Genomic DNA, 13,795 nt, shown 5'->3' on the forward strand with positions numbered 1-13,795 from the left:
GGTGACTCAATAAGCATCTTTTTCCCTTAGAATTTGCTTAATGTGTATATATTGTCATTATTCACTTAATAAATTATCTGCCTGATTGTATGTTCCCATTTGTCGATTTAATTGGAATTCTTGATGACAACTCTCAAACCGCCCACTTATTGACTTCGAAAAAACGTCATTGTAAAAGCTAACTTCATTGCTCTTGCCAGTTTAAGCAGTTCTGGGGTAACATGGGAATCTACTCGCGTTCGAAAAACGAAGGGTCTTTTGAAGCCGGGCCTTTGGAGCCCCGCTGTCTCTCATGTTATTAGCTGATTGCAGATCCTCGAGAAGTTCGATTTTCCGCTGGCACTACTGAGTCAAGTTCTAGTGAAAAGCGCGTTCGAGGACGGAAATACTCTCCTTATTGTAAGATCATCCCTTCATCCATCTACTACGTTGGCAGACGTCGGAATCACTGTCAGCACTCGATCCTGTTAGGCAATGATCCGACTTACTTCATGGTGATCCATGATGGGTCCCAATAAAGAGTTTCAGCATCAGCTTGTTCATCAATCCAGAGAAGTCCATTAGCCACCATTTCATTCAAAACAGCTCTGCTTCTCACCGGTTTCCAATCCAGGTTGGCCCGGAGTAATGATATGCTTGCATATCCTAAAATCGAGCATATTTCCAGAATTTTTGTTTGGTCGCCAGTCAATTCATTAGGTATACTTCGCAAAAATTTCTTTCCTCTAATCTCAAATACGTCAAAGCCTCCATCTAAGCTTTTAAGCATATCAATCGACTTTTCTAAATCCGCTATCGTGACATTTAAACCTTTAAAAAAACCCTTCTCCAACTCATCGAACGAAACGATCCCCCCATTCATATCCTTCGTCTGCCTACAAATTTCCACTATTTTGACGCAAACCTCATAATAAAAATCGTTTAAGTTAAAGAGATGTTCATTCTTATCGAAAAGACTAAGTGGATCTATTCCTATGGAAGTGCACATCCGCATAAATTTAGATCGGAACTCGGGATTCGCTTTGATCTCACTGTTATGTTTCTTGGCGAATTGTAGTAACCTTTCTTGAAAAACCGCTAGTTGCTCATCAAGTTCAATGGACTGTCTATCGAGAACAGCTGTACTTGTCCCCTGATACCTTTCGTTCTTTTGTTTACCATCAAAAGCTGCAAGTCCATAACGCTTCATAATCACCGATTGTGTATTCGAAGTAATCAAGCTTTTCCACTAATAATTCAATTCATGTCAAAAAGTGTACCCCTCCAACTTTTACGTTTTGATCAAGTAAGTATCCTTTCATAAAGTTGTTTCCATCAACTAATGATCTTCAACTGTAACGCGTATCCGTTAACAATGACTGTCTCTGAAAAGCCTAATAAAGCTGGATAGTTCGATTGAGTAGCTATACCCTTTTAGCAGAAAGTAAAGGTGGTAACGGTGGTATGTCAATTACGGATTTTCAGCCTGCAGTTTGGACCACTTCATCCAATAACGCGTTAAAAGTCTCTTTGGTCAGTGACAACGCAATTCAATTCTCGCCCACTTTTACTTACCCAATCTACGGCGAATCAGAACAGATATTCGGCTTTCAAGATTTGTTGATCCACCTTGCTTTTGATTCAGTGACATTCAGGCCGTTTGTAAACGTCAAGTATGGTGCCAAATTGGACGAAGAAGCTGATGACGTCGAGGGAAAACTATTAAGTTTCTTGCCTAAAGATGACGTTGTCATCAAAGATGAATCAGAATGGATTGATGGTTTCCAGAAGGAGCAGGAAGGATATAAGCTACCAAGTTCTAAATTCGAGATCGGAAGATACAAACACGATGGGGATCAATTCGTTATCTTCAAGATGAGTATCGCCGAAGACTTTACCAAAAAATTACATCGCCGAGTCCAGATATTCTCGCTTTTGTTTATTGAAGCTGCCTCTTACATCGATGAAGAGGATCCAAACTGGGAAATTTTCTGGCTTTTCAATGAAAGGACCAAGCAATGTGCTGGTTACGTGAGCACGTATAAGTTGTGGAGATACTTAGGGTCTGATGACTTTGATAGTTCTGCTGATCTGAAATATAGAGCACGAATCTCACAGTTCATAATATTCCCGCCATACCAAGGTAAGGGGCACGGATCTCATCTTTACAGTGCTATATTCTCTCACTGGCTGGCGGACGACAGTGTGACTGAAATTACAGTCGAGGACCCTAATGAAAGCTTCGACGACCTAAGAGATCGTAATGATCTGGAAAAGTTATATGAGTTGAAAGTATTCTCGCAAGTTCCTAGAGCGGGTGAAATCACGTCTCACTGGATAGAGGAAACACGAGTTCAACTGAAGATCGAAAAGCGCCAATTTAACCGCCTCATTGAGATGATCCTTGCCTACAGCAATGCCAAAAACTTTCGCATACAGGTTAAAAGGCGATTATACATTAAAAACTACGATGCACTATTCGATATGCCAGATTCCGAACGCAAAGATGCACTTCAGAAATCCTTCTTATTGTTGGCCGATGACTACAAACGCATTATATCCCTCTGCCGATTCAACAAACGGCCAGCAAATCGGTCTGATGAGGAAACACCATCGAAGAAGATAAAAAACTAGGTCAAGATTATAGGTGTATAGGTAATTGATAAGTGTCTAACGGTTTTACCCTAAGATTAGAGAAAAGTATAGTATGGCTTAAGCCAAAGTCACGAGAACACATTTGAGCTGCTTTAGTTTACGTGTATTAATATAATAATCTTCTACAATACATAACTAAAAATCAATAAATATTGATAATTGAATATTATTGACTAAATCTATTTAATTTATAATGTTTTTGTTAAACATGTATCGTCTTTCCGAACAAGTTATATAGTTTTAGCAAAAGAATATTCATAATTTTTTTTTTGTGAAATGCTCATCCACGAGAAAGCTTACAGGTTTCCACTATGCCTGTTTTGAGAGTCTTGACCTGTCCGAATTATATTGAGATAGTGCCGAGTCAAAAGAAAAAAAGTGACTGAAAAACTTTTTTAAGATCATCGAAGCCTTTAGCCGAGCTACCCAAGATATTGATTGATTAACCACTTGTTTAACAATTTGGACAGTCGGTCATAGAAATTGATACTATAGAACAATGTCACCACCAAAGAGAAGTAAGAACCAAAACCAGAAAAGAGAGGTAGTTCCCGAAGTTTTCCAAGATTCGCAAGCTAGAAATCAACTGGCGAATGCTCCACAGTTAACTGAAAAATCGAGAGTGAGGAAGGCAAGCAGAACGGCAGTTAGCAAAGAGCAAGCTAAAGTAAGACTGTATGGTAAGAAGAAGGACCGCAAATACGATGAGAAAGAACTGGACATACCCTCACTAAATAGGGCCATCATCCCTGGTGTGAAAATCAAAAAAGGTAAGAAAGGTAAGAAATTGATGGATGATCACGACAGCTTGAAACTGAATAGACTAATTAAGACAATTGGAGATAAATACGATGACCTCGATGAAAGTAAACTAGAGAAAAGCAGAAGGCTCGAAGAGATCAGAGATTTGAAAAGGCAGGAAATCGAGAAGAAAGAAGCTGAAAAGAAGGAAGTTTTAGAAGACAAAAAGGATGAGATAAAGCGTAAAGCGTCAGTTGCTAGGTCTATGCGCAGAAAGCAGAAGCGTGACTCCTCGAGAACCTTTGAAAATAAACCGGTGGAGAAATCGAAAACTAAAAAGAGCGTTTCATTTGCGTAAACTCTGACTGCATTGTATTCTTATTACTTTACTATCATAACATCACTATCATTACATATGATCGATATTTTCTCTCAAAATTATTTGGAAGTTGTGAGTGTCATTCATTTAACCTCATCTCATCTCATCGCTCGGCTGAATCGCCGCCCCGCGACAAACATATCTCCAATTTTCAAGGGAGATTGTCACACTCTTACTTGGTAGGTTGCGTGATAGAGGGTCATCAATAATTATGCCAAAGAGGCACATTTGGATGAACCGAATAAGCCGAAACGCTAAGCTACCGGTCAAAATGCATGGATTCTCAAACACATAACTCCGAGTTTTCTCTTTACCGCTATGTGTAATGTCACAAGGCTTCGGTGTTTCCTCTGACGATGATAGCCTGATGTTTTGTTACATATAAGAATCGACCATTTTTTCGTATGGTTTGTCTCACTCCATTGAAGAACATTTGATGGATCACCAGAGGTCTTCAAAAGTGTTGCGATGATTTCAGCATTGAGGAGTTTGACCACTAAGAGAACATTTCATACTACTCGGTGTGTAGCATCATCTGGGCCAGACCTTAGATCAGCTCTAAAGGAACTTATTCCAGCTAGAAAGCAGGAATTACTCGAGATCAAAAAAAATCATAGTGATGTGAAAGTAGGTGATATAACTGTTGGTTCCGTCATCGGTGGTATGAGAGGCAATAGTTCCATGTTTTGGCAAAGTACTTCTTTGGATCCTGAAGAAGGGATCAGATTCCAGGGTAAGACTATTCAGGAATGCCAAGCTTTACTCCCCTCAGACCCAGAGGAACATGACGCCAAGAAAAGTTTCTTGCCTGAATCAATGCTATGGCTTCTTATGACTGGAGATATCCCTTCGGAAACACAAGCGGCTAATTTGACAAGGGAACTGGCTTCCAGAGGGCGTACTATTCCTAAAAATACAAACAAACTTATGGAGAATTTGCCCCGCGATATGCATCCCATGACCCAATTAGCTATTGGTCTGGCCTCGATGAATCAAAGCTCTCAGTTTGCGAAGAGATATGAACAAGGTGCTTTGAGTAAAACTGATTACTGGGAATATACCTTAGACGATGCTTTAAATTTGATTGCCGCTTTGCCAGCGCTATCTGGCAAGATATACAGCAATATTGTCAATGATGGCAAGCCTCTAGGTGAATTTAGGGAGGATCGGGACTGGAGCTATAATATTTCATCGTTATTGGGAATGACTACTAAAGACTCTTGCAACAGACAGAATTTATCTGAAGAGCAGGCAAATGATTTCGTAAATCTCATGAGGTTGTACACAGGAATCCATGTAGATCATGAAGGAGGGAATGTCTCTGCGCATACAACTCATTTAGTTGGCAGTGCCCTGGGAGACCCATTTTTATCTTACTCCTCGGGTATCATGGGTTTAGCGGGTCCATTGCATGGCCTGGCTGCGCAGGAAGTTGTTCGATTTTTGATCGAAATGAACTCCGAAATATCCTCTGAGACTAGCACGGATGAGATTGAGAAATATTTGTGGAAACTCCTAGACTCTAAACGAGTTGTTCCCGGATATGGTCATGCAGTGTTAAGAAAGCCAGACCCTAGATTTACTGCGATGCTTGAGTTTGCTGAAGCTAGACCTCAGGAATTTGAAAAAGATAAAAATGTTAAACTGATGCAGATACTTTCAAAAATCGCTCCTGAAGTGCTTAAGAAGCATGGCAAGACTAAAAATCCCTATCCAAACGTAGATTCTGCGTCTGGCATTCTATTTTACCATTACGGGATCCAAGAAATGCTTTTCTTCACCGTTATATTTGGTTGCTCGAGATCAATGGGACCCATGACACAATTGGTATGGGATAGAATCTTTGGCTTGCCCATCGAAAGGCCCAAGAGTTTAGACATGAACGCGCTCAAATCATTGTGCCATATGTCATAGGTACGCAGCTACAGGAATGAAATCAAATACATACGATATATATGACTTAAGAAGACGGCCGGTACGGCTCCGAGTCAAGAACTGTGGACTTCAGTGTAACCCTTATTGCTGCTTTACAGGTAGCGGCCGATGGTAATTAGGAATCTCAATCGGTCAAATGTTGTGTGTAGTTCTCAACAATCAATAATGACCATCAGTGTTGTCGGCTGCTATTGGCTGATATGAACCGTTAGTTCCCCACAATTATATCATTTTCAATTCATTTTCAGTGTGACCCTTGCATCTAAGGAGCGGCACAACCAACTATAGTGTCATCCATGCACGATGCTACTCGAATAGTAACTACCGGTCTCGGAGTTGAAGCCAGAAGAAATTGAATGACTTGAGGTCAAAAAATCGTATAAATAGTCTAAGAACACCTGAACTTGAAGTAGATCTGTTTAAGATGAATCGGAAAGTCATTGCATCGAATTCCTTGGGATCAGTATGCTAGCAAGACCAGTAACATCCAGAACTATTGGGAGAGTTCCACTGATGAATCTGTTAGGCAAGAGAAGTTATGTAGACCCTGCAAAGAACGAAAGACCAGAACCAGACGTGATCCTGAAGCGGATTGCATCTTATGTGCATAAAACTCCAATTGAATCTCCATTGGCATTCGAAACCGCCAAACTCTGTCTACTAGACACGCTGGGTTGCGGATTGGCCGCTTTGAAATACGAGCAGGCTCGTAATATTATCAAGCCCATAGTTCCTGGAACGACTGTACCCAATGGAACAAGAATTTTGGGTACTGGCTATGAGATGGACCCTGTAAAGGGCGCCTTCGCCATCGGAACACTAATTCGCTGGTTGGACTATAACGACTGTTGGCTGGCAGCCGAATGGGGTCATCCATCGGATAACTTGGGAGGGGTTTTGGCAGTTGCTGATTATTTGACGAGGTTGTCTAACGCTACTAATGGTGATGAGGGCAAACAGTTTCTTGTTAAAGATGTCTTAGAAGGTATGATCAAAGCTCATGAAATTCAAGGTGTCATCGCTCTGGAAAATTCATTTAATAAAGTTGGTTTGGATCATGTTGTCTTAGTCAAAGTTGCGACAGCCGCCGTTGTCTCCAGGATGTTGGGCTTGAATGAAAATCAAACTATCGAAACGATTTCCCAGGCATTTGTCGATGGCCAATCATTGAGAACTTATAGACATGCACCGAACACCGGTTCAAGAAAATCCTGGGCCGCTGGTGATGCAGTGTCGAGGGCAGTGAACCTTGCCTATCTGGTCAAGAACGCTAATGTTGGAACTATTCCCTCGGTTCTAACGGCGAAAACATGGGGATTTTACGATGTTCTTTTCAAAGGTAAAGCTTTCAGTTTCAATCAAAGAAGTGACTTTGGCTCATATGTCATGGAGAATATTCTTTTCAAAATATCTTTCCCAGCTGAATTCCATTCCCAAACAGCAGCTGAGGCAGCTATCAAAGCTCAACAGATTCTGAAAAATACCGGTAAGTCATACAAGGACATTAAGTCGATTAGAATCAGAACACAGGAGGCCGCTGTAAGGATTATTGACAAGAGCGGCCCATTGTATAACTATGCTGACAGAGATCATTGTATTCAGTATATGATAGCAATTCCACTAATACACGGGCGCCTGACAGCAGATGATTACACGGACGACGTAGCCAAGAACCCAGCGATAGATGAGTTAAGAGCCAAAATGTACTGTGAGAAAGACGAACAGTTCACTGCCGATTATCACGATCCCCAAAAGAGGTCTATCGCCAATGCACTTTTGATTGAGCTGAACGATGGCACTACCCTAGATGAAATTGTGGTCGAATATCCGATTGGACACAAATTTCGTAGGTCAGAGGGAATCCCGCTCTTGATGGAAAAGTTCCAAAGACATGTGGAAGAGCACTTCGCTCAATCCCCAGAAAAAGGTCAGAAGATAATACATGCAAGCAACGACCCTAACTTTTTACAAATGCCAATCAATGAATACGTCGATCTTTTCTGGCACAACAAGTAGTCTCGATTTTATATAGCTTCTCGTCTTTTCAGCAATCGGTATCGTGCGGGTAGCGAAGAGTTTTCAAAATTTGTCAAAACATAGTTCAAGAATAGGTTTAAGTTCAAAACAGTTAATAATTCAGCTTCAACTGCATCAATTGAGGACACGAGATGACTTCAGCAGTCGACCTTAGCCCATTAAATGCCAACAAACAGTCTGAGGGAGGATCTGCAAGAACTTTAAATGAATTGATCGAGACTTCCAAAAAGATTCCTACCAGCTCATCAGAGCTAGGATCCATCCAATTGAGTGTCAATGAAATCAGAAGAAGAGCTCATGAGCTAAGAAAGAAAAACGCTGTCGAGCACGACCGCACTAAAGCTCATTATTTACTCGCAGGGAGTGGGTTGGCTTTTGAAGACGTCGATACATCATTGAAGCAACTTCGTTCCAAACAATTGATCGAACAAACTGTTCCCAACAAGCAAATCGAGGGAGAAGTTGACACTTATTTACAGACTAAGAAAGATGAAAACATTCTGTCTTCGATCGAGCATTTATTATCCGCAGCAGCCAAAGATTTTGACAGTTTCGTCAATCAAAATCTGAAGCTTGATTGGGCTCAGCGAAAAGATGAAGTGAGAGAAAGCTTTGGTATACTGGTACAAAAGAAAGCCAAATTGGATGGTACTGATGTTGCACCCTTTAATCCTAAGCTTCCAACATGGGGTAACAGAGGTTCAAGCATTCTTAACAGTGGCGCAAGCAGTTTGAATGTTAATGAAAATTACATGGTGAGGGAAAAGTTTGAGAAATACGCAAAGGTTATCCACAGATTCAACAATGCTAGGCAGGCAGGGCAATTATTTACGTTGAGCAACGAGCTCATCGGGGTACTTGGGAACTCGAGCGACTCAAAAAATAGACAATTGCTCGAAAGCTGGAAAATTTTGAATGAGCTTAAGGACAGCAAGGACATCGTTGCAACTGCAAAGGCATACCTTCAGAATCAATTCTTTGATTATGTTAATTTATTATACCAGAAAAACTTAAACGAGGGACTGCCCACAAACATCAATAAAATAAAGTCCTTCATCCAATGTAAGCTGAAGAACGCCAATAGTACCTGGAAGTTAACTAATTTGACAGTCGTGAATGGTGTTCCAATTTGGGCTTTAATATTCTACTTGCTCAGGGCTGGTCTGCTGCACGAAGCGTTAGAAGTTGCTGTCACCAATAAGGCAAGCTTCAAAAAGGTTGAACAGTCCTTCCTGACGTACTTGAAGGCTTACGTCTCCTCCTCAGACAATCGATTACCCGTGGAGTTTTCCGCAAGATTGCATACAGAATACACTCAACACATTAAAAGTTCCTTGGATGGGGATCCATACAGACTGGCCGTTTATAAGATCATCGGAAGATGCGATTTAACTCGGAAGAATATTCCCGCTGTTACCTTGAGCATTGAAGATTGGCTATGGATGCATTTCATGCTGATCAAAAAAGACGAGTCTGATGACGATCCCGTCTATGAAAGATACAGTTTAGAGGATTTCCAGAACATCATTGTTTCATATGGACCCGCAACATCAGCAAATCATTACTTACAGATTCTCATTATGAGTGGTCTCTATGAGTTAGCCGTTCAGTATGCATACACGATAAGTGAGATTGATGCAGTACATTTAGCTATTGGTCTAGTACACGGTAATTTGCTATCCATCACTTCGAGTCCACAATCCGGACAATCAAATTCAGAAGGTACAGGCGAGTTCTTAGTGATACGTGAAGGCAAGAGAACAATCGACTTCGCAAGAATATTGGGTAATTACACTAAATCCTTCAGATATTCGGACCCAAGAATTGCAGCGGAATACCTAATTTTGATTGCTCTTAATGGTAGTCAAGAACAGGTGGAATTGTGCCATGAAGCTCTGAGGGAACTAATTCTGGAGACAAAGGAGTTCACCATTCTACTTGGTAAAATTAATAGAGATGGTACCAGGATTCCAGGTGTCATTGAAGAGAGGCTACCTCTAATGCATTTAAAAAATGAAAAGGATTTCTTGCATAAAATTACCGAGAATGCCGCCAGCAGAGCCGATGAAGAGGGCAGAATACACGACTCTCTCCTTCTTTATCAGCTATCGGAGGAATACAACATTGTTATCACTATAGTGAATGGCATGCTAAGCGAGCTTCTAAGTAATACCGATTTGGATCAGCCATTGGTTACCCTTGATGACAATAACGAAACTAATCCAATTCTGATGGCCAAGAAGTTAGTGTCAATATATGTGGAAAATCTCGAAATCTCCCAAAAAGTTCATACAAAGAACAAAGAGACGTGTATCCTATTCTTGAAACTGGCAGATGCAAGGAAGACCTATCATGCTCGCCAATGGCAAAATGCTTTGGCTCAAATTGAAGAACTTGACATTCTACCATTTTCAGATGAAATCTCTGCTAGAAAGAAGGCACAAGAGTTCACCACTCTGGATGACCAGCTAATCAGGAACATTCCGAACCTTTTGATCATGACGATGAGTTGCATATCTCATCTTATTAATGATCTGAACAAGAGCGATTATAAATCAGTGGCTAAAACTCAGCAAATTAATGCGCTCAAGAGTGTATCGAAGAACTGCATGATATACGCCGGTATGATTCAATACAAGATGCCCCGAGAGACATACAGTACTTTAATCAGACTGGATGTCGGCGTATAAAGTTGACATAGATTTTGTATGGAGTTTTACTGCAGATCTTGAAAGCTTCATTATATAATACAAAAGTGAATCTGAAACTCTCCCGGTATTCTTGTATTATTATTTTTATTCAATGACGCTGTTCACGCCGAGCTCTATCCTGAGTATAGTCTGGTTGTATCTCGTAAGCGTTTGGACTCTTTCCCTTATTTTCCTTTAATCTGCGATGACGCCGTGCAACCCTTCTTTGCCTCCTCTCAGTTAGATTCAGGTCTTTCTCTGACTCAGATTCAGATGAGGAGGAAGAGGAAGAGGAGGAAGAGGAATGACCGCTATGATCGGAATGACACTCTTCCTCATCGATGTCAAATTCTTGCTGTGGGTGAAATATACAACATATTTTAGTCTTCTTTTTGTTCATATTTTCATTGTCGATAACATCTGATTGCCATCTAACACTTGGTCTCGTGGGCTGACTCTGTTCTTCCCTAGAGTTTGTACTCTCTTCAGCCCGGAGTTGTAACACCGGTCTAAGCTCCTCGACACTGATCGTCTGAGACCCTTCCAACAGCTGGCTCCCGCTATTGCCATTACCATCTGTCATCATGACGCTCTTGCATCAAATTAAGTCACCTCCGAGCGTTCAATGACTGGTGTCAGATATTAGTCGCCGCGCTCTTATGGGTATTGATCCTTACTATGGACGTTAGGCTCGACGTATTTTATGACGCTTAATCTTGAACTAAATAACTTTAAGGTGGCAAAAGTAAATGTATTAGAGACTTCAACAACCAATCCTGGGTCATTGGTGACATTATTTACATCCATTCACAGCATATAATAGACTGATTTCACTATGGAAAGGCTGCAGAGACTTATGATGAACAGCAAAGCTGGTATGACGGACGCAAATCGTGATGATACTAAGGAAACGGTTTACATCTCATCAATAGCATTACTGAAGATGTTGAAACACGGGAGAGCCGGTGTTCCAATGGAGGTGATGGGTCTAATGCTCGGGGAATTTGTGGACGATTATACGGTTAACGTTGTGGATGTCTTTGCGATGCCTCAATCTGGTACTGGTGTCTCTGTTGAAGCAGTCGATGATGTTTTCCAGGCTAAGATGATGGATATGTTGAAACAAACTGGTAGAAACCAGATGGTCGTTGGATGGTACCATTCTCACCCTGGTTTTGGGTGTTGGCTGTCGTCCGTGGATGTTAATACGCAGAAATCATTCGAACAATTGAACAGTAGAGCTGTAGCTGTGGTGGTAGACCCTATCCAATCTGTTAAGGGCAAAGTGGTTATTGATGCTTTCAGATTGATTGATACGGGAGCTTTAATAAATAATCAAGAACCAAGACAAACGACATCGAATGCAGGTCTTCTGAATAAGGCTAATATCCAGGCATTGATACATGGTTTGAACAGACATTACTATTCATTGAACATAGATTATCACAAGACACCAACAGAAACTAAGATGCTCATGAATCTGCACAAGGAGCAATGGCAATCTGGGTTAAAAATGTACGATTACAAGGAAAAGGAGCAGGAGAATTTGGAGGCTACTCAGAAACTAGTTAAGATTGCAGAACAATATTCCAAAAGAGTCGAAGAAGAGAAGGAATTGACTGAAGAACAATTGAAGACTCGTTATGTCGGTAAGCAGGATCCTAAGAAGCATTTGGCTGAAACTTCTGATGCAGTATTGGAAAATAACATTGTATCTCTGTTGACCGCCAGTGTTAACTCTGTGGCTATTAAATAGTGTTATTGTTACAGATATAGATGCATTCTTCAATGGAAGTTAACTAACGAATCAACGTTTTAGGCGGTTTCTAATTCCCATATTTGGATGTAAATCTCGTTCAAGAACAGAAGTTCTTTGTCCTTGGTACGAACATTACTACCATCGATTTCAACCCATTGGTCTATGGCTGAGTTATACAGTTGAATAATCCAATTGCTTTGGTCATCCTTTTCCACACGCGTGGTGCCGGCAGTTCTTGAAACTTGATGTACTATATTTGCCAACAATTTGTAAGTAGATCCCTCTACTTTCATGGTCAATGGAAACTCCACCAAGGTATGATTTCTGTTTTTGACAGGCTGCGCATCGGTACTATCAAACCTGTCAACATGTAGTACTAAGTACTTTGGAAGCTTTAATATTTTATATTGCATAATGTGGTGCGACATTTGCTTCTCCTTGATGCCGTTAAACTTACACATAAGGTCTTCCAAACGCACTTGAGGTAAGTCATTCACGTTAATTTGTCCTTTAAAAAGTGGTCTGGGCGGCAGATCAAGGGTCAAACTCCAAAAGGGAACACTAGTGCTTTTAGAAGACTTCTCTCGTGTGAAATCCTTGACGTTTTCGTCTTCATCGTAAATGACTTTCACGCCAGTCTTCGTCACCAGAACTTTCCCCTGACAAGCTTCTGATAGTATACTTTTCAACTTTGGTGCGCTTGTTTGAATACATTCTAAAAGCCATAGGAGACATTTTCTTGGATCATTTAAATTCTTGGCACTCCTTTTATCATTCACTGTAACAAAGGCCAGAAATTCGTCCACTGAAACATGCTGCTTGAATAGTTTGACTGACCATATTTTTCTAATAAAGAGAGCTAGTCTTCTTGTGAACTCGTCTTCCTGGTCGATCTTGGCAAGTAAGCAATAATCTCTCAAGGGTCGAAGGTGTGCTAGTGCTAAGAGTACAACATTGACACTTTTGTTTCTGGCGGAATTGTTAACTCCTATAAACCCGTTGAAGTAAGTGTTATCGTTCAAATCCTGACATCCTGTCGGGAATTGGGAAATCTCGTTCTTTGTAAACTGTGGTCTGATGGCGTAACGTATCGAATTGAGAAGTTGAATTCTTCCATTATCTTCAATCTCTATACCATCAGGTAAAAGATAGAACTTCAAAGTTATAAAGTCCACAAATACATGGTGGTTGTCATTGACAGAATGCAGAAATGCTGGTGAATTTGCTCGACGGCCTTGTAAATACTTACCGCACACTAAGCAGCAATAAACGTTCAAAGTGGATAGAGTGACACTACAAGCTTTTTCAGCATCAAAATCTAGCTTCTTTCTGTTTACGGTTTCTAAGAATGCATATGAGGGCTCATTCACCTTTACTCTCTTGACATTGGAATCCCCCTTTGTACTCAGCCGACGTCCCCTGTTCTCAGGCTGCATACTAATGGGTAGCTCGAGACTTTTGAACTCATATCGACGAGTTTTCTTCCCACCTCGTAAGGCTTCTTTGTCTTGGGCATTGCATACCTCGGGCATCAACTAGCGAGGCGAACGGAGCATCGTCGATAAGTGAATATTCCAATCGATTTGTCACATAATTCTAGTCAATCCACGCAGAGAATTT

At 40.9% G+C, this 13,795-nt stretch overlaps 9 protein-coding genes across 9 annotated transcripts; 6 read left to right on the top strand and 3 right to left on the bottom strand.

Annotated features, from left to right (window-relative positions):
• Positions 1 to 484: 484 nt before the first annotated feature.
• On the bottom strand, positions 485 to 1,189 carry SNF8 (ESCRT-II subunit protein SNF8; the record flags this gene model as incomplete). Its single annotated transcript, XM_003680170.1, has 1 exon — positions 485 to 1,189. The coding sequence occupies one exon, from the start codon at positions 1,187 to 1,189 to the stop codon at positions 485 to 487; it is 705 nt and encodes a 234-aa protein (XP_003680218.1).
• A 254-nt stretch (positions 1,190 to 1,443) lies between these two features.
• Positions 1,444 to 2,613, top strand: HAT1 (histone acetyltransferase catalytic subunit HAT1; the record flags this gene model as incomplete). The annotated part of the gene is made up of 1 exon (XM_003680171.1): positions 1,444 to 2,613. One exon carries the CDS (start codon positions 1,444 to 1,446, stop codon positions 2,611 to 2,613), a length of 1,170 nt encoding a protein of 389 aa, XP_003680219.1.
• Positions 2,614 to 3,133: 520 nt separating this feature from the next.
• On the top strand, positions 3,134 to 3,733 carry LOC1 (Loc1p; the record flags this gene model as incomplete). The annotated part of the gene is made up of 1 exon (XM_003680172.1): positions 3,134 to 3,733. The coding sequence occupies one exon, from the start codon at positions 3,134 to 3,136 to the stop codon at positions 3,731 to 3,733; it is 600 nt and encodes a 199-aa protein (XP_003680220.1).
• A 489-nt stretch (positions 3,734 to 4,222) lies between these two features.
• CIT3 (citrate (Si)-synthase CIT3) lies at positions 4,223 to 5,668 on the top strand (the record flags this gene model as incomplete). Its single annotated transcript, XM_003680173.1, has 1 exon — positions 4,223 to 5,668. The coding sequence occupies one exon, from the start codon at positions 4,223 to 4,225 to the stop codon at positions 5,666 to 5,668; it is 1,446 nt and encodes a 481-aa protein (XP_003680221.1).
• Positions 5,669 to 6,154: 486 nt separating this feature from the next.
• PDH1 (putative 2-methylcitrate dehydratase) lies at positions 6,155 to 7,705 on the top strand (the record flags this gene model as incomplete). The annotated part of the gene is made up of 1 exon (XM_003680174.1): positions 6,155 to 7,705. The coding sequence occupies one exon, from the start codon at positions 6,155 to 6,157 to the stop codon at positions 7,703 to 7,705; it is 1,551 nt and encodes a 516-aa protein (XP_003680222.1).
• Positions 7,706 to 7,857: 152 nt separating this feature from the next.
• Positions 7,858 to 10,416, top strand: NIC96 (linker nucleoporin NIC96; the record flags this gene model as incomplete). Its single annotated transcript, XM_003680175.1, has 1 exon — positions 7,858 to 10,416. The coding sequence occupies one exon, from the start codon at positions 7,858 to 7,860 to the stop codon at positions 10,414 to 10,416; it is 2,559 nt and encodes an 852-aa protein (XP_003680223.1).
• A 109-nt stretch (positions 10,417 to 10,525) lies between these two features.
• YPI1 (type 1 protein phosphatase-activating protein YPI1) lies at positions 10,526 to 11,002 on the bottom strand (the record flags this gene model as incomplete). Its single annotated transcript, XM_003680176.1, has 1 exon — positions 10,526 to 11,002. One exon carries the CDS (start codon positions 11,000 to 11,002, stop codon positions 10,526 to 10,528), a length of 477 nt encoding a protein of 158 aa, XP_003680224.1.
• A 249-nt stretch (positions 11,003 to 11,251) lies between these two features.
• Positions 11,252 to 12,172, top strand: RPN11 (proteasome regulatory particle lid subunit RPN11; the record flags this gene model as incomplete). The annotated part of the gene is made up of 1 exon (XM_003680177.1): positions 11,252 to 12,172. The coding sequence occupies one exon, from the start codon at positions 11,252 to 11,254 to the stop codon at positions 12,170 to 12,172; it is 921 nt and encodes a 306-aa protein (XP_003680225.1).
• Positions 12,173 to 12,231: 59 nt separating this feature from the next.
• On the bottom strand, positions 12,232 to 13,611 carry SAD1 (mRNA splicing protein SAD1; the record flags this gene model as incomplete). The annotated part of the gene is made up of 1 exon (XM_003680178.1): positions 12,232 to 13,611. The coding sequence occupies one exon, from the start codon at positions 13,609 to 13,611 to the stop codon at positions 12,232 to 12,234; it is 1,380 nt and encodes a 459-aa protein (XP_003680226.1).
• Positions 13,612 to 13,795: the final 184 nt, after the last annotated feature.

The sequence above is a fragment of the Torulaspora delbrueckii genome, chromosome 3, assembly GCF_000243375.1.
Source record: "Torulaspora delbrueckii CBS 1146 chromosome 3, complete genome".
NCBI lineage: Eukaryota > Fungi > Ascomycota > Saccharomycetes > Saccharomycetales > Saccharomycetaceae > Torulaspora > Torulaspora delbrueckii.